Source organism: Mercurialis annua, linkage group LG1-X, assembly GCF_937616625.2.
Source record: "Mercurialis annua linkage group LG1-X, ddMerAnnu1.2, whole genome shotgun sequence".
Classification (NCBI taxonomy): Eukaryota; Viridiplantae; Streptophyta; class Magnoliopsida; order Malpighiales; family Euphorbiaceae; genus Mercurialis; species Mercurialis annua.
This window is the reverse complement of record NC_065570.1, coordinates 72,508,387-72,528,099: the sequence shown is the minus strand read 5'-3', so window position 1 is coordinate 72,528,099 and position 19,713 is coordinate 72,508,387. Positions and strand designations below refer to the sequence as shown.

Below are 19,713 nucleotides of genomic sequence, written 5' to 3'. Positions count from 1 at the left end.
TAGTGACTACTGATTTTATTTTTCTTAGGAAACACAGACCACCAAATGAATATATTTCTAGCTACTGTTCCAGATGATCATAGCCAATAATCAAGATTTTCGGGTGGCTAGTTTTATTTAATCTCAAAATGGAACAAATTAATTTTATAGTAGATCACATGATCATCAGAATCAAACAAATATTAAAAATAATAACAATGTTTATTATATTCATTTATACCAAAACAAACTAATCCATATATCCATAAAAAGAAAAAATAAATCCATATGACAATTTTAAAATTGATTTGGAAGTAAAGAGAAGATGAATCATAGCCATTAAATAAGTATGAAAAGTTGATGATATTGTGGGGTTGACGTTGGCCTTGTGCACCGTCCATGACATTAAGTAAACGAAAATATAGAAAGCTGCAATAAAAAAGAAGCCAAAATTATATAATATCAACTTGTAAGATGTAAGACGTTGAATTTATTTAACCTTCACGTGAGTTTTTTTTTTCAAATAAATATTTATATAAAGTTCTCTAATTAGGCGAAATTAAGTTTATGGCAGGTTGTATGGACACGGACATGGAAAAATAAAACATTTGGACACGGACACAACGAAACAGTGTTATTGAAGGTTTTCTATATAAAAAAAATGAAATTTCATATCCGATACATCAAATGTTTGAAACGTTTTTGAAACAGGACACGTTGATTCAGTGACGGATACAAACTTTTCATTTAGGGGGGTCCGAATTACGAGTATGTAAAATATTTTTTTTCATCTTTAAAAATAAATACATAATAGCTTTTTTTTGTCAAAGATAGTCTACTCTAATTGTTAGTGGGGGTTAGCGGGAGTTAATGTTAGACATTTTTTAAATAGGCATGTGAGTATTGAGGGTCGAACCCTCAACCTCATACACATATCATTAGAACTTAGCCAACTGGGCCAAATTTTCAAGTGTATACATAATAGCTTCATTATTAATATTGGCAAGCACATTTTTTATAATGTAAGTAATCAGATAATAAATTATTAATTTTCTACTATGACAGTCATTTAACAGTTTTTGCGATATTTTTAATTTAATCATTTTAATAGTTTTCTTATTTTTATAATTTTTCGTAATTTAAAATTTGTGGAGAAGAATTGAACTTGAACTACAATCGTTTTGGCCGAACTAGTTGAATTGACCAGTCTCTTAGGGAGTTCCAAATTGATAGGGAGTTTAGGACAAACACAAGTATTAAGAAATTTAGTACATTTATGAAAATGAGTAATTTTATAAAAACATACCAGACTTGCCCCTTATTTAATGCAGTGTTGACTTTGTCTTTTAGTGGTGTTTGCTCTTTTTTCATGTAATATAGTATAACCAATGAGGGTATCCATGTCATTTTATCATTTAAGTAATAAATGACTGTCTATAATTTGGGACAAAAAAATTTAAAATAGCGTCTATCAGTTTAAGACTGAGGGAGTAATATATTAGTTGAAAAATTAAACCAGACTGATCCGTTCAGTTTTTAAAACACTAGTTATAAGTGGTCTCTTAAAATCCGGTTTGAACCAATCAGTACAACCAAAAAAAGAAGCTGGCAGACCAATTTTAAAATATAAATTTATGTAGTATTAATTGTTAAATTTTTAAATTAGTAAATTATGTGCATTATACAGATTATACAGATCATATTTAGTATAATATTTTAAAAAATAAAATACTTCAATGTGAATTATTAAAATGCTATTTTAATATTACTAACAATAAAGAATAAGCTATTAAATAATTTAAAATATGTGTATATATCACCTCTTATTTATCTATTTATTTAGTATATTGATTAATTTAATGTACAAACTAATTATTTAATATGCTAAAGAAATATACACTGGTTGTTTATTTTAAATTGTGACTTTAACTCTTTGTATATGTTTGCCATTTGTATACTTCAGTCTTTCATAAAAAAATAAGGGATTCACTATTAAGTTAGCTATAAAAGAAACCCACAATCCAGGGTGGTCCAGTGTCCCCCTTGGCTCTTGTGTAAATCCGTCACTGCGTTGATTGAAGGAAGTGTCTGTGTTATCTAGGGTTTATGGGATTGGTTAGCGTAATTATGTTGATGTAAAAGAAAAGGCAAACATATCACAATTAAACATTCATGCATGACATAAAAGCTACCATCTTTTGCATCAAACAATGATAGCAAGAAAAAGCAAAGGTCGGTTTCTTAAAACTTAAAAGAATGGTCAAATGATAGATTATAATGAAAAGTTGTTTTGTTTCTCTTTTCATCATTGTTACAAGGTAATTTATTAAATTTAACGGCTGCGTCAAGATTATTCATTTAACAAATTAATTATGCATAAAAAATAAATAATTAATTAAAAATTTCTTATCGCAAATGCTCACTTTAATATGAGAACGATATTATAACAACTTATAAACATTTAATATATATAATAAAATCACCTCGAAAATCCTATAAAAAGATATAAAGTACCACTGAAATCTATAAACATTTACAGTTAAAATAATATTTTCCGATTTGATATTAGAGCGATTTTCACACACGTTAAATTTTATCTTTTAATTCTTTATCTTTTAAGAGGAGTTCGCCAACTTGAAGACTTTGAATTTTGAGTTGTATGATTATTTTTCTTCATTTGTATCAAATCACACCATTTTGTTCCTTGAAAGAAAAAAAATTGGTGGATTGCTCAGTAGTCAGTATTAGGGTTGTGCGTTCGGTTAGTTCGGTTCGGTGAGGTAAAAATTCTAAACCGAACCGGACCGAAATTTAATTTTGGCTTATACCAAACCGAACCGAAAAATCGAATTTTTTTACTTTTTAATAATAAAATAAATTCTAATATTAAATAATAAGTGTCTAATAAATATTTTTATATATTTATTAGCATAATTATATGTTGTATGAAATTTATTAACTTATATATCAACTATAATTAAAATATTAAAACCAACAAATATAAATTTACATATATTTTTATATTTTTTATTTAATTGTTCGGTTTTTCGGTTTTTAAAATGCTCAAACAGAACCGAAAACCGAACACAAAACTTTTACCTAATTACAAACCGAAGAAAACCATAATCACCAAAAAACAGAACCGTAATTGTTATTTCGATTTGGTTCGGTGAAACGGTTCGGTTTGGTTCGATTTTTAGACAGCCCTAGTCAGTATTAGCATATGAAGTGGTGATTTTCGTTCTATAATTGATGGATGCTGAGAAAAATATATTAAATTGGTTTTACATTTAACCTAATTACTTTAAAGTTTCTTAAATATGTATGACATAATTATTATTTATATGGTTTTGGCAACTATTTCTTTATTATTTTTTATTAAAAATTTATTAAAATTTACAAACATTTGTATGCACTACAAACATTTACAAATGTGGATATACAAACCAAATGTCTAGCCCAGCCACATCTCATCCAAGGTATGGGCTACAGCCTACAGGTACACATTAACAAGCCCATAAACTCTCACATCTGTATCACGTGATGTTTTGTTTGTCGAAGTATCATGTGATATGATTCGTGTCTATCATGGTATTTAGGTGCTTTTATTTTACTTTCTTTTATAATTTTAAAAAATAAATATAAAATCCTTACTTTTTTATCAATTAAAATAATACTTATAAATAATTAAATTGGTGAATTTTCTCGTGTTTTTTTTCTTCATTATAATTCTATATAAAACAAACCATTGATTTTACGTTTTTTCATCTTAGCTGAAAAAGTATATAAAATGTTAATTTCATTAAATAATAAAATTACTTTAAAATATTAAAATCCTATAAAATTTGTTGTATCAAAAGTTAAAATTATATATTTTTTCCGTCCCATTTAAAAAATTCCATTTTCTATTTTTAAATATTCAATTTAAAAATTTCATTTTTATTTTTAGAGTATTTTTTTCTTAACGTTTTTTAATTTATCTTTTTTTAAATCATTTAAAAGAATCTACAGATTCCACTATCACTAGTAGGGACAAAATATGAAAACATAAAAGTAATAATTTTTTTAATCTTTATATAAAATAAAATGAAATTTTACAATGAAACAGAAAGAATGGTATTTAAATAAAATTATTTTAAAATACTAAACATTTGGTGATACTTTTTCTTTTAAGAAATCAGCTTGTAATATTTAGTTCCGATGGCAACAGTGGAACCTTCATCATCCGTTAAAAAAAAAAAAAAAACCTTCATCATGAAAATTGTCGTTGGAGCTTACATTTAAAAGTGTTAATTTGAAATGTTTGTATTAAAACTAATGTCACCTTATAAACTAGAGTGACAATTGCTTTCCAAGGCCTGAGAAGAAATGGCTCCCATTGAAGATATCTATGTCCTTATCATCAACAGTCTTAATAATGTAACCAGAGACCATCTTCAATTATTTGACACCACTATTATAAATTAATGAAATCTTTTTGTTTTATTTGTAATTAAAGCTGATTATTGGGCCGAACATAGTCCCAATCCAAATTCGTGTTCGATCCATGTTTCATGTGTAGGTTTCACCTTTTATTTTTTAATTAGATTTATATATAATTTTGTTTTGACAAGCGAGAGCGGCAGCGTTTGTATGAAGAATTGAACCCATTACCTGGCAGAACGATATCTAGCGTTTATAATATTTAAATTATAACTCGTTGATTTAAAGTAAATCTATATATAAATTTAAATTGTTTTAATATAAATCCGCATAAATTAAATATATCAATGGAATTTAAATTATATCAAACCAGAGCTAGATATGAACCAATGTCAAATTTATATTTAAAATAAATAAATTTCGTCCAAAACTCCATCTATAAACAAATAGATTTGTAATACAATATTGAATTTTAATAATATTATCTTATTATAAAAAAGTCTAATGGTGTCAAAAAGTTAGATTTTTTAATTTTCTAAAAATCATTCTTAACTTTTTAAAATTTGTAAACTATCACAGCTTATCAATTTGTTAGAAATTTATTAGGTTTTTCAAGATTAATATTATATTTTTTTTAAAATTGAATTATCTGAACCATGCGACATTCCAATGGGTAAAAAAGAATTGACTTTCTTTTAAAAATACACATTCAATTGTTTACATAGAGATCAATTTAAAAAAAATTAAAATTCGGGTGAATTAATCTAAACAAAACAAATTTATAATTTTTAAAACACTTAAATAGATTTTAAAAAAACCAAAATATTTGGTTTTCGTTAGACCTCTAAAAAAACAAAAAGTTCGAGAAGCAAAATTTAGTAAATATGAAAATTTGTCAACATCAGAATTAATAATTTTAGCAACATAAAAATTAATAATTTAATAAACATTAAAATTATAAATTTAAGCAACAAAGAAATAAAAATCCAAAATAATGCCAAAATCTAAAAGGCAATAATATATCACTATGATTGTCTTTTTCCTTTCTTTGCATAACAATGGAATTTATCACTTATATTTTTCCTCTTGATCCGGGCATAGCAATACCTGGCATTGCCCTACTAGTCCATTTCCTAATATCTCCGTTTGTCCCAAAAACAAAGAGCCAATCAAAAGAGAACAAGTAGGATTCCAATATCCAAATAGGCGTTTGCCGACAATGGCCAAGTATCACGCGCGTAACAGATTTTCTTTCTTCAGTTTCTTTCAATCCGTTAAACGTAAACCAAATAAGAAAAAGAAAAGATCGGCCACCACCAAGAATAAATGCTCCTTTATTACTCTCTCATGGTAAAAATAGTAAGAAATCTTTCGGAAACTGAAACATTACCACTATAACAAGTCTCCATATTTTCTTGATTTTCGAGTCGAACCGAAGAGATTCAAAATGGGTATTTTGAGTAGTATTCTGGGTTTTTGCGGGTTCGGAATTGGAACTTCAATCGGAATTGTAATCGGTTATTACATGTTTATCTACTTTCAGCCGACTGATGTCAAGGTCCGTAACATTAATAGGTCTTCAGATCATGCTCGTGTTTGATGAATTTGCAGTTTGTTTGTGTTTTTAACTTGATTTTACTTCGCTTATTCTGCTTAATTCTGTAGATTTTTTATGTTTGGACTAAGTAATGAGTGTGTGTGTGTGTGTGCTAGTTTTGTTGATTTACTGGATGTAGAAACTAGAAACCCTTGAATTGAAAATTTAACAACTATATGATTTACTTTTATGGGGCCAATTTGAGTTTTACCCTCTCTACACGACCTTGTCTGTACTTTACTGGTCCACTTTCTTTCAATGGTGAGTGACATCTTGTAGCCTTACTTTTCTAAATGAAGAAAGTTGTGCAAGGACAATGTTTTCCATGCTTTAAATGGGAAATGATTAGGTAATATGAACTTGTTTTGGTGTTTCCGGATCGTCTGTAAATGGTGCATGCAACTTTGATGTGAAGTAGGATTTAATTCGTTAAGTAGACTGCGATATTTGAGACTTGTGAGCTAATACGACATGTATAGCAGCAATTGATGTTGCATCTTTTTATGCGGAAATGGATTGGGTCTTCTGTGACATTCAATCATCGGTACTAGGCAGAAGTTTCCGAAGAAATAAAGATGCAGTTACAAATATCAATTTCTAATGGTCAAATTTGCTTTTCTTGCCGAATTCTTCAGGATCCTGTAATCCGTCCCTTGGTTGAGCAAGACTCAAAAACTTTGCAGAGAATGCTCCCAGAATTACCCCATTGGGTGAAAAACCCAGACTATGATCGTGTGAGTTTTTTCTATGCTATTTTGTTTTTATAATGTTGTACGTGTTAAGCATGCTTCTCATATTTATGTTTTGTTCTGGTGAAGGTTGACTGGCTTAACAAATTAATTGCAGCCATGTGGCCGTACTTGGATACAGTATGTACTTGAATGCTGATCGGTTCTTCCACTTCGACTTCTAGTTTTGTTTTGTTGACAAATTCGTTTGCCATTATGTACCTTTCATTTATGTATCAAATTTGTAGGCAATTTGCAAGACAGTAAAAACTATAGCAAAGCCCATTATTGCTGAGCAAATTCCGAAATATAAAATCGACTCTGTTGAATTTCAAGAACTTACCTTGGGCTCCCTTCCGCCAACTTTTCAAGGTTAAGTTGCTATCTCTCTCACTTATAGACCATGTATATGTATCCCTTTATCTGTTAAAGCATGTTGCAACGTTAAAGAAAACGCCCTTTTACACGGGACTCATAAAGAGCAAGCAATTCTAGAAGAACCTGAGCACTGGATAAATCACGGTTGACTGGTTAAGATGAATTTTCTATGCTGGCTTATCATATTTAATTGCTGTTGTTGAGAAATCAAAGTTGGTTTCATGGCTAAACTTGTCAATTGTATAAAATGTTTTTTGTGCAAATCTTGGATTAACTTATATGTAAAATCCGTCTTCTGAAATTTTCGCATTCAAGTCAGAATAATTTTACCCTTTGGGAATTTATGCTTTCAGTATAGAAGTCGTGCTTGCCAGATGTTAAAGATTGTTGACCACATTGAGTGATCAGAAGTTATTTGATTAAGATAGTAGAAGGTCAACTAGGAGAAACAGAGAATGCAAATGAAAGAAGCCATAATAATGGTGGTTGTTTTTCTATAGAGTGGTGGCTTTAGATTAATGTAATATATTACCAAGTGTGACTGCAGAACCCGAGCATGAAGCATGAATAACATTTTAGGATTAGATGCTTCATGCGTGCTGGTTTGATCATACTTGAACAAACTGAAGGCACTTATTTTTTTTTAAGCATTGCTTTCTTCGGCTTATGATTCAACTGACTTCTGTTTCAAGATAAGTATGCTTAACTAAATTCTGCATTGTTTAAGCACTTCTTGTCAGGTTAATATCTGAAAAAAGAAACCTCATACATGTCTACAGATTTTTAGAGCTTTCATAGTTTCTCACTTAATAACATATTGGGGAATTTTTGTGGAATAACTTTCCGGCTTTCATTATTTCAGCCTCAGTGGTTCTAGGGCCACGGAATTGAGTGGAACTGGTAGATTGATCAATGGGTTTTACCATCCCCCTTAGGCTTTAACAGGCATTTATTCCCATGAATTTATGCATAATATTAAATATTGTCGGGGCTTATGTTGCTGCTTTTGTTGCCTTTACAAATGGCAAGGCTACCTGTGATAACTAGAATAGCACTTGTATATGTAGTTACCTTGTGGCTTGCTTTAAATGGTAGCTATGCCTAACTTTTAGAGAAGTTCTCATTCTAGGTTTAATTTATTTCCAGGGATAAAAGTTTATCTCACTGATGAGAAAGAGCTGATCATCGAACCAGTTTTGAAATGGGCTGGAAATCCAAACATCACTATTGCAGCCAAAGCATATGGTCTGAGAGCAACGGTTCAGGTATTTGATTCCTGTTACTATCTATGAAAGGAAAAAATGTTGCACTCCAGAATTTACTCCTTGATTTCTATGACTATGTTGCATATGTTAAAAGAAACATATCAACTTTTGGTGCATCTCTCTCTCACACACTCACACGCAAGTACACATACATGAACAAGTGATTAATGAGAACATATAACACAATCGTCATTTGATTCTTTCCTATGTATGCGTACTAATTTCTTCAGAGCATTTCAGGTAGTTGATTTGCAAGTATTTGCTGCTCCACGCATCACGCTGAAGCCTTTAGTCCCCACGTTTCCTTGTTTTGCCACTATATTTGTCTCTTTAATGGAGAAGGTATGTGCTAATAGTCAAAATAATTTTACCGTATGGCAGAAGATGTTTGAGTGGTGGCGTTTCATATATGACTGGGGAGTTGTACTTTTCATTTGTGTGCTAATGGTGTACAACCCTTCTCATATGATGTATCTTTGCAGTGAAATTATATTAATTTAATCTTAGCTCCGTTACATGATTAAACCATCAACTTTAGTTTAACAAAGATTATCGTCTTTGTAAGTCTAATGATCTGCAGTGTGGGAAGTCATGTCATCTCTTTCTCCCTGATTTTGCAGCCCCATGTTGATTTTGGACTGAAATTGCTTGGAGCAGATGCCATGGCCATTCCTGGCCTGTATCGATTTGTTCAGGTGATCATAATTTGGATTCCTCAAGTTCTTTGCTCTTCTTCTTTATATTCTTTGGCTATGCAGAAAAAAGAGTGATCACATCACTATGAGCACTCATTTGTTATTTCATTTCTTTCTGCATTGTGCGTGACGAAATAGATGAGGTTCTTATTAGTTTCTTTGTTTTTTCCTCCCTCTAGGAGCTTATCAAAGATCAAGTTGCAAATATGTATTTATGGCCGAAAGCCTTACAAGTGCCAGTCCTGGATCCTGCAAAGTAAACGCTCTTCCTTTTTCTCCTTAAACTTATCAGTTATGACACCAATCCTTAAACTTATGAGCTTATTCATAATTTTCTGTAAAATTTGTCAGAGCTGCAAAGCGACCTGTTGGGATTCTGTCGGTGAAGGTTGTGAGGGCAATAAAGCTTAAAAAGAAAGATCTTCTTGGAGCATCAGATCCTTATGTGAAATTAAAGCTCACTGAAGATAAACTACCTTCAAAGAAAACAACTGTGAAGCATAAAAATTTGAACCCTGAATGGAATGAGGAATTCAACATTGTTGTTAAAGATCCAGAATCTCAAGCCTTGGAGGTCATTGTTTATGACTGGGAACAGGTTTGTTTCTTTGAACGCCTTGTTTGATCAATGTAAATGCTCTCACTTCATCACTAAATGGATTTATTATGTTCATAAACCACAGTATGGAGTGTCAGTGAGTTCTTGAAGTACAAAACAAATGTCGAACCGTGCTAATCTCTAGTAGGAGATAGTTTCCCTTGTGTAAAATACATTTCAGATTTCGTACCCGTCATTTTGAATCTAAAGCCTTTCGTTATTTAGGTTGGCAAACATGATAAGATGGGTATGAATGTCTTTCCATTGAAAGACCTTACAGCTGATGAACCAAAAGTCATTACACTTGATCTGCTTAAAAACATGGATCCAAATGATGCTCAAAATGAGAAATCACGCGGGCAGATTGTTTTGGAACTGTTATATAAAGCTTTCAAGAAGGATGAGATGCCAAATAATGTTGAAGATTCAAATGCTGTAGAAAAACCTCCAGAAGGAACACCTGCTGGTGGGGGTTTGTTTGTGGTTATTGTACATGAAGCTCAAGACGTTGAAGGAAAACACCACACGAATCCCTATGTGCGATTACTTTTCAAAGGGGAGGAAAGGAAAACTAAGGTATGCAATATCCTCTGTATTCACGTTTTGATTTATGCAGACTCAGGTTCCTATGTTGTTGCAGGGAAACTTATGAGTCCAAAATTTTGGTGTTTTGTTTCCGTTTCTTCAAATGCTTTTAAAGCTCCGAAACTTATCTTTTATAACCCATACTTGTAAAAAATATTTTCCCTGTTTCATGTTTCAACATTTTCAATTTCATCATTTTCCTTTTCCGTGCTATATTTAGTCAGGTGAATTTAATGTTCTATTTGGAATTGATGCAGCCGGTGAAGAAAAATAGAGATCCAAGGTGGAACGAGGAGTTTCAGTTCATGCTAGAGGAGCCACCCACAAATGATAAAATCTACGTGGAAGTTCTTAGCGCCTCCAATCGGATTGGTCTACTTCATCCTAAGGTGTGTATTTGTGTATATCTTTCCTTTGTAAACTTAATGGAAAATTAACAACTAACCATACTTATGATCGTTTCTTCATTAACAATTTACAATCAGGAAAATTTGGGGTATATTACCATAAATCTGGCTGATGTGGTAAGCAATAAGAGAACCAATGAGAAGTACCATCTGATCGATTCAAGGAATGGCCGGATTCAAATTGAGCTGCAGTGGCGAAGTTCTTCATAGAGAGTGCCCATGTTGGTAGGTTTTTTTAAGTAGAGGAGTACATTCTTATTGTGCAATCTGTGGATAGAATTTGTAGTGCCTTAGTGTGCTATTTAATAATATACTGTTGAATGAATTCTGTAAAACTTTGAAGGTTACCACTCAAACTTTTTTCAGTAAAGCAAACTTGTTTCCTTGGAGAATGGAATTAGACAGATACACCATTTCTTCAGGTATTTGAGACCATTTTCAGATGCCCTCTGGCAATGAGCTACTAGTCCAGTGGCATACATGTAATTCCTTAAAGTTAGAGTATGTTAGCACGCTCTCATTCGGAAAACGCCGAACAGAAAATGTTGAAATGATTTGTTTTTTACATGAATAGGTTATAAATAGATCATTTTGATGTTTTCTGTTAGAGAATTTTAAGTAATTCATAAAATGAAATATGTGTTTCATAAGTGGATGTCGAATTGTAAACTCCGGTAGTCAGTTAAAAAATTACTATTAAATTTTGAAATGGTAATAAAACTGTAAAAAGAAAAAAGTATGGTGTATGCATTTACCATTTAAAGGACGTGATAAAACTTTAGTTTCATATTAAAAATCATAAATTTATTTTTAGCTAATCCTGATTTTTTTACGTGGGTTTAACACTTTATCCTCCGTTTTTTCTTTACCAATATGAATTTTTCATAGTTTTGTTGTATGGAAGAGCCATTTTATTCTAGTTCAAAGTGCAAACAGAACAATTTTAGAAGATTTACAAGGCCTAGCTGAAAATGTATAAATAAACAATGAGAGATGTGACATGTTGGCTACTGATACACACTATTTGATTGAACACTGATGATTATAAATATTCATTATCAATCATCATTGACTGCTTGAATTTGTACACTAAAAGCTGGATTTCTATCATAAATCAATCCAGTGAAAAAAGGCCTTTGGCTTTTACTATAACTAGTAAAACTACCATAATTACTGCTATTTTTTCACTGTTTTTCTCAATAAAATATACATACAGCTAACCCTAGCGCTGCCCACATGCAGCATTCTACCACCTGGTGTGTCAAATGATTCTCTATAACATCAATGGATTTGAGGCATTTTGATCATTTTTATTAAAAAAAAAAAAGAAAACATGTTGGCACCGTTTGAATTAATGACAATTCATGAATTTGAACAAAATCTATCATTTGCCTACACAAAAAATTAATTTGAATTCATTTTAATTATAAATTTTCTCATTTTCTACAATTTATCATTTTTTAGGGTTTTGATTTTCCACGTAGGTGGAAAAGTCCAAATCCACAATTTTTTTTATAAATAGTGGATTGTTATATTATTATTATTTTCACAAATAATGTTAAAAATCCATTGATTTTGTTTTCAATCCAAAAGATGGAATTTTAAAATCTATGGATTTAAATTCCATTGATTTAAAATCTATCGATTTTGTTAAAATCCATGGATTTTAAAAACCCTCAATACAAACGGTTCCTTTGATCATTTTAATAATAGGAGAGGGTTATTCGGGTATTGAATTTATGGGATAAACTCATGTAAACTAAGATCGTCAAATTTAATCTATCTCTTTAAAATGAAATAAATAACTACTTTGAATTCGACACAAATTTTTTAGTCGATCTCGATTTTTTTTAATCAATCTCGAGCAGTTTGCAAGTAGTCTGACTAGTTTACATCCAAATTTTACATATAAAAAATTGGAATGACACTTCATTCAATTAAAAATCCATTAAAATAAGAAAGTTGATTTCATTGATAAATTACAAATTTAAAACCCACAAACCGATTCTATGGAATGTCAATGGACAAAAAGTAGCATTGAACCAAATTTGCATTAAGCACATTGTTTTACTTGGATATTGAAGAACATCATAACATTTATTTATCCAAATAAAAGATTTATTCTGTAAAACACTTGCAGATGTCCACTAAAACTCTTTATAGCAAGAATACGAATAAATTCTCCAACCAATTTCATTAGAATAAATTCTCATCTTCTTGGCCGCAAATTACAGCGGCTACCAAATTTATACTATTATTTGGGAACCAACTTTATTTCACAACAAAACCATTGGCAACCAACTTTAGCTTTCTTTAATCAAAGCATAAAGTATCCTTTTTCCTAAAAACAATAATAATAACAACAATAAAACATCCAGAAGAAATATATGATTCTGAACCAATTGGAACTGGTGATTTTTCTTGGACCGAGTTTATGCAAGTTAAAGATAATTCCGCCCCAATTGGATAAAAGTTTTAATTCTGCCTCGGATCTATCACGCCCACAATCAATTTATATTAATCATGTTTAATTGAAATTTGACGAATTAAATAAAACAAATTTCACAATAAATTTTGGGTATTACTATTCGCCGTCCAAAATTACTACCCACCGTCCAACTTTTTACCAAAATATCCCTAAGCCATTTTCAGCTAAAAAAAAAACTCAATCCTCTCAACTCAACCAAAAACCCGACAAATAACCGGGCAAATTTATAATAAAAATATCAAAATCACCTAAAAATAGAGGACGGTAACCTGTAATAATTAATCGGTTTTTAATTTTTTCGTTTTTAAAATTTTTTAATTTTTTTTTAATTTTTTTAATGGGTCATCGTCTTGATTTGGCGATGGCCCCATAGGTAGGGGTGAGCATGGTTCGGTTTGGTTCGGTTTGGTTTAGTAAACTCCAAAACCAAACCATATTTTAAGGGAAAATATAAAAACCAAACCACGTCAAATACTTATGTAAAATTTCGGTTCGGTTAACCAAACTTTAGCATCAGTTTCGGTTCAGTTTGGTTAATATAAATTTAGATAAAAATTATATATAATTATACGTAATATTTAAAATTATACGTAATAATTTTTACTTATATGTGTGTATTAGTTTATATGTTTTATTTTCATACATGTATCTATACACACATATTATATTTATATATAAATATTTCAATAAATAAATTTTATATTTATTTGTACATATATAAATATTAATAAAAATAATATTATTATAAACTTCGCTTTTTTAGGTCGGTTCGGTTAACTATTAGTTGAAACCAAACCAAAACCAAAAACCATATTTTTTTATAATTTTAAACCAAACCAATCCATTTTAACCGTTTTAACTTGGTTCGGTTTTTGCTCACCCCTACCCATAGGGCCATTGCCAAATCAAGGCGATGACCCTCTATGGGCCATCGCCATCTGAGGGCGATGGCCTATTAAAAAAAATAAAAAAAATAAAAAAAATAAAAAAATTAGATAAATAAAAACCGATTATTTACCGGAGGTTTCGTCTTCTATTTTTAGTCGATTTTGACATTTTTATTGTAAATTCGCTCGGATATTCGTTGGGTTTTTAATTGAGTTGAGAGAATTGAATTTAAAAAAAAAAACTGAAAATGGTTTAGGGATATTTTAGTAAAAAGTTGGGCGGTAGGTAGTAATTTGGGACGGTAAATAGTAGTCTACTAAATTTTTAAGCATCCCAAATATATAATTAATTTTATTTTAATGAGCGAATTAAATTATTTATAAGTTTTAAAAAGAGGCTGGTCACTTATTTTTCCCATTTTGCTTAAAAAATTGGATCACGAGAATAGATTGAGAAAGCGAAGAATGCAAATGCAATTGTCTGAATTTGACAAAGGACCCACCCGCTACTGAGAAATCAAAGCTTGTGTAAGAAGAAGAGAACGAACAAAAAGAGTGGACTTTTAGCGCACAGCCAAATTGGAGTCAGTCAGACTCAGAAGCCAAACTGTCTGTTTGGGAAAAGACACACACCACCTTTGTTATCTTTCTCTGGGCCCATCTCATCCTTTCCAAAAGCCCAAAAACAAAGGACATTCATTTTTGCTAACTACCAGACGAAACCATTAAAAACCTTCCTGCACCAGATTGCTCTAAAGATTTACCACAAACGATGTCGTTTACTCCTTATATTTTTCTTTTACAAATCTTATTTTGTTTCAATAATAAATGTAACAATTACGAGTCTAGAGTCTAGAAGTGTAATCCACTTCCGGATCCACTCGACTCTAAAATTTAAAATTCAAAACTCGACTCGATAATTAACTTGAATAGTTCGATCTACAGCTTATTTCGATATGGGTTGAGTTGGTTTTAAGAATTTTTTGAATCGATCCTGAATAGGCCACGAGTTGGCTAGATTAAGGTACATTCCTACGCCAGACAGAGCTTTCGCCCTCCATTGCTTGACCTGACAGATGAATAACTCCGTCAAGTGTTTACTGTTAACTGCATATACTAAAATACACAGATGGAAGCTAACTTACTATTAACTTGGTCCGTTCACGGTTAACTGAAATCCATAGCATACAGGCAGAGTGTGTGTGGTGGGGACCGCACGGCCATACCCCACTGCAGGTGCAGGAGAAGCGATAGGGTCCAGGCAGCAGACACACAAAACCTCATGCAAAGGGCAATGAAATTTATTTATTTATTTATTCGTTCAAGTTTGATTCTGCAAGTCTTCTTTTCGATTCGTTTTTCAAAGCACTCACTCAAAACTCTACTTATTATAGCCGTACTCTCCTACTCTTCTTCACTGCTCATTATCTTCTCTGTAAAAACAACCAGTCATCAACTCAGACAGACTATGCAACTTACACTCACAATGAGTTATTTTCCTCTACTTCTTCTTCTTCTTCTTCTGTTCTCTGCGCCATGCTATGGCTACACTGATTTAGAATTACTATTGAAGCTTAAATCCTCCGTGATCGCATCAAACGCCTCTGGTCTCCACGACTGGCAACTCTCACCGTCGCCGTCTGCTCACTGTTCTTTCTCCGGAGTTACATGCGACGACGACTCACGTGTTGTTTCTCTCAACCTGACGTCACGTAAAGGTTTTTTCGGTTTCCTTCCCCCGGAAATTGGCCTGTTGAACAGGCTTGTGAATCTTACTATTCCTTCGCTTGCTCTCACCGGGAAACTTCCTCGGGAAATGGCGCAGCTCACTTCTCTGAGAATTTTGAATATTTCTAATAATGTTTTCATTGGTAATTTCCCTGGAGAAATTACTCTCGCCATGACTCAGCTTGAGGTTCTTGACATTTACAACAATAACTTCTCTGGCTTCCTGCCATTGGACCTCGCGAAGCTGAAGAATCTCAGGCATCTTCATCTCGGCGGGAACTTCTTTACTGGTACAGTACCGGACTCATATTCAGAGATACAAAGCTTGGAATATTTAGGGCTAAACGGCAACGGATTATCAGGTACCATCCCTGCAAGCTTATCCAAGTTGAAGAATCTTAAAAAGTTGTACCTCGGGTACTTTAACTTGTATGAGGGAGGTATACCACCGGAATTTGGCTCGTTGAGTTCGCTTGAAGTTCTCGACATCGCGCAGTCTAATCTCAGCGGCGAGATTCCTCCAAGCTTAGGCCAGTTAAAGAATCTCGACACTTTGTTTCTTCAAATGAATCGTCTCTCAGGTCATATTCCTTCCGAATTATCTGGTTTAGTAAGCTTGAAATCTCTTGACCTCTCATTTAATGAGCTCAGAGGTGAAATACCAGCCAGCTTTGCGAAATTGAAGAACATCACGCTTATCCATCTGTTTAAGAACACCATGGCCGGTCAAATCCCTGAGTTTATCGGCGATCTTCCAAATCTTGAGGTTCTTCACGTTTGGGAGAACAACTTCACTTTTGAACTACCGAGAAATCTTGGCCAGAACGAAAAGTTGAAGATGCTTGACGTGTCTTACAATCATCTCACCGGTTTAATTCCGCGTGATTTATGTAAAGGTGGGAGACTACGGGAGTTAGTGTTGATGAAAAATTTCTTCCTTGGGCCTCTACCTGAGGAACTTGGCCAGTGCAAGTCGTTAAACAAAATTCGTGTGGGGAATAATCTCCTGAGTGGAAATATTCCGACTGGAATCTTCAACTTACCGGCGATGGGGATGATTGAGATGAATGATAACTACTTCTCAGGTGAGTTTCCGTCGGAGATGTCAGGTGCTGCACTGGGATTATTGAAGCTTTCTAACAACCGAATTGGCGGGAGCATTCCGGGCTCATTTGTGAATTTGAGGAATTTACACATTATACAGGTTGAGAATAACAGGTTATCAGGTGAAATTCCTGACGAAATCTTTAATCTGAAGTATCTTACAACGATCAATATTAGTGCCAATAATCTGAGCGGTGAGATTCCTGCTTCAATTTCGCATTGCACTTCTCTAACATCAGTTGATTTCAGTCGAAACCGCCTCCACGGCGAAATTCCTGAGGAGATCACAAAATTAAAAGATTTGAGCATTCTCAATGTTTCACAAAATCAGATTACAGGACAAATACCTAACGATATTCGGTTCATGACGAGCCTCACAACTCTCGATCTCACCTACAACAATCTGATTGGACGAATTCCTACTGGAGGTCAGTTTCTTGTGTTCAAGGATGTTTCCTTCATCGGAAACCCCAATCTCTGTGCACCTCACCAACAATCCTGTCCGTCTCTGATAAACTCACGTCATGGTTCTGGCCATGGTCACACGGCCTCGTTCAGCACTCCCAAGTTAATAATCACGATCATTTCGCTCGTTACAGCTTTGCTGCTAATGATTGTCTCAGTTTACAGATTGAGACAGAGGAGGCTCGAGAAATCAAAGGCTTGGAAATTAACAGCATTCCAGCGGCTAGATCTCAGAACAGAAGACGTTCTTGAATGCTTGAAAGAAGAGAACATTATAGGCAAAGGCGGTGCTGGAATTGTCTACCGCGGGTCCATGCCTGACGGTTCTGACGTGGCAATTAAACGACTGATCGGTCGAGGAAGTGGACGGAATGATCATGGATTCTCCGCTGAGATTCAAACTCTCGGACGGATCAGGCACAGAAATATTGTGAGGCTGTTAGGTTATGTGTCCAACAAGGATACGAATTTGTTGCTATATGAATACATGCCTAATGGAAGCTTAGGGGAGGTTTTACATGGTTCAAAAGGAGGCCATTTGAAATGGGAGTCGAGGTTCAGGATTGCTGTGGAGGCTGCAAAAGGACTCTGTTATCTCCACCATGACTGCTCTCCTTTGATAATACATAGAGATGTGAAGTCGAACAATATATTGCTCGATTCAGACTTCGAAGCTCATGTAGCTGATTTTGGATTGGCTAAATTCTTGCTAGACGCGGGTGAATCGGAATGTATGTCCGCTGTTGCTGGCTCATATGGCTACATCGCACCAGGTTCTTGCATGATCTTCAACTTTCTTAATTCAATTATGAATTTATCATTTAATAGTTTACAGCAAAATCTTGTGAACAAATTTATTTGCCTGCATATGATGATAATTGATGGCTTTTGCTATAATTGAAGCATTGTTCACTCTCTCTCCATGTGATGTGAATTGACTTTGCTGAATTCTGTGTGAAAAACAAGGACAATCATGATCTTTAGAACAAAATTATTTCTTTCAGTTGGAAGATATGTTTTGCCTTTAATGCTATCATTCATGATTCAAGGCATTTACAATGTTGAATTAAGATCTCAATTGCTTTAAATAATGGCATAATGACCCATGTTTTACACTTTTAGTATTATACTTTTATCAATTCTAATTGCATGATTTTATTTTTTATTTTTGAAATTTGTATTTTAGCTGTAGTCATTCTTAATTGAATCAATTGAGTTGATTTTGCTCACTTGACGGCCATGATTGACTTTTATGTTTGAATTTTTAAATTCAATTGGGTAGATTTATCTTCAATAAACTCAAGTGAGTAAATCATACTTAATTTATTCAATTGGTTATTGCTTGCTCGTCCGTTATAGCTGAAATAAAATTCAGATCACGCTATAACTAACAAATTAAATGTTTTAGTTAGAATGTATCAAAGGGTGAACGTTTGGAGTAGATCATTAGGTCTTAAATAATCCAAGTCATGTACTATTTAATTTTCTTGCAAAGACTCAAATACTCTATGTCTAATTGATTTACTGTGGAACAGAATATGCGTACACTTTAAAAGTAGACGAAAAGAGTGACGTGTACAGTTTCGGAGTAGTGCTACTGGAACTAATAGCAGGGAAAAAGCCAGTTGGGGAATTTGAAGAAGGAGTAGACATAGTGAGATGGGTAAGGAATATGACATCAGAAGTATCACAGCCGTCTGATGCAGCTTCAATCCTGGCAATTGTGGACTCCAGGCTTACCGGGTATCCGCTGGCCGGAGTAATTCACCTGTTTAAGATAGCAATAATGTGTGTTGAAGATGAAAGCTCTGCTAGGCCTACCATGAGGGAAGTTGTTCATATGCTCACTAATCCTCCTCCGCCCGTCTGCACCGGCCTTTAAGACTAATGTCTGAGCAATAAAACTGACAAGTGTAATAAGGTTGTAAAAATGAAATGTTTGAAGCATTATGTGTACTAAAGTGGTTGTTGATCTTGTTTCAATTTGCTATGTGTAAAGGAAAGAAAATGCAATCCGTGTCTATGGAAAATGTGGTTATTTACAGCTTTCTTTACCAGTAAAGCACATATTTGGAGTTAACGTAGTGGACAACTATGATGAACTCCTACCAACATGTCTTGAGGGGTGATAAGATTGTCGGTTAACTAGATTAACTTTTTTATTTAGATTATATTTAATTATACGTTTTGGTTAAATCCGTTAATTTGCCCCCGTGAATAAACTATTTTAAGTTCCATTATGGTTAAACATTTTAAAAATTAATTAACTCAATTGTTCAAATCAACTTATATTTTATTGGTTGAAACTGAATTAATTGACTAGTTTATGTGGTCAGTTGCATAATAAATATTTTGATTAATTTAATTATATTATTGTCAATTAAAAT

At 32.9% G+C, this 19,713-nt stretch overlaps 2 protein-coding genes across 2 annotated transcripts; both read left to right on the top strand.

The window, feature by feature from the left end:
- Positions 1-5,663: 5,663 nt before the first annotated feature.
- On the top strand, positions 5,664-11,046 carry LOC126659023 (synaptotagmin-2). Its single transcript, XM_050352706.2, has 12 exons — positions 5,664-5,959; positions 6,634-6,732; positions 6,817-6,867; positions 6,975-7,098; positions 8,251-8,369; positions 8,610-8,711; positions 8,990-9,064; positions 9,244-9,320; positions 9,416-9,662; positions 9,888-10,238; positions 10,505-10,636; positions 10,733-11,046. The coding sequence occupies exons 1-12, from the start codon at positions 5,849-5,851 to the stop codon at positions 10,862-10,864; spliced, it is 1,620 nt and encodes a 539-aa protein (XP_050208663.1). The 5' UTR covers positions 5,664-5,848; the 3' UTR covers positions 10,865-11,046.
- A 4,262-nt stretch (positions 11,047-15,308) lies between these two features.
- LOC126664223 (receptor protein kinase CLAVATA1) lies at positions 15,309-19,368 on the top strand. The gene is made up of 2 exons (XM_050356505.1): positions 15,309-18,099; positions 18,862-19,368. The coding sequence occupies exons 1-2, from the start codon at positions 15,312-15,314 to the stop codon at positions 19,206-19,208; spliced, it is 3,135 nt and encodes a 1,044-aa protein (XP_050212462.1). The 5' UTR covers positions 15,309-15,311; the 3' UTR covers positions 19,209-19,368.
- Positions 19,369-19,713: the final 345 nt, after the last annotated feature.

Excerpts from the sequence above, each read along its gene's own strand:
- LOC126659023 (XM_050352706.2), top strand. The coding sequence starts at position 5,849 with ATGGGTATTTTGAGTAGTATTCTGGGTTTTTGCGGGTTCGGAATTGGA. Across the intron at positions 6,868-6,974 it reads TGTGGCCGTACTTGGATACA|GCAATTTGCAAGACAGTAAA; the intron begins GTATGTACTTGA and ends TCAAATTTGTAG. Across the intron at positions 10,239-10,504 it reads GGGAGGAAAGGAAAACTAAG|CCGGTGAAGAAAAATAGAGA; the intron begins GTATGCAATATC and ends GAATTGATGCAG.
- LOC126664223 (XM_050356505.1), top strand. The coding sequence starts at position 15,312 with ATGCAAAGGGCAATGAAATTTATTTATTTATTTATTCGTTCAAGTTTG. Across the intron at positions 18,100-18,861 it reads ATATGGCTACATCGCACCAG|AATATGCGTACACTTTAAAA; the intron begins GTTCTTGCATGA and ends ACTGTGGAACAG.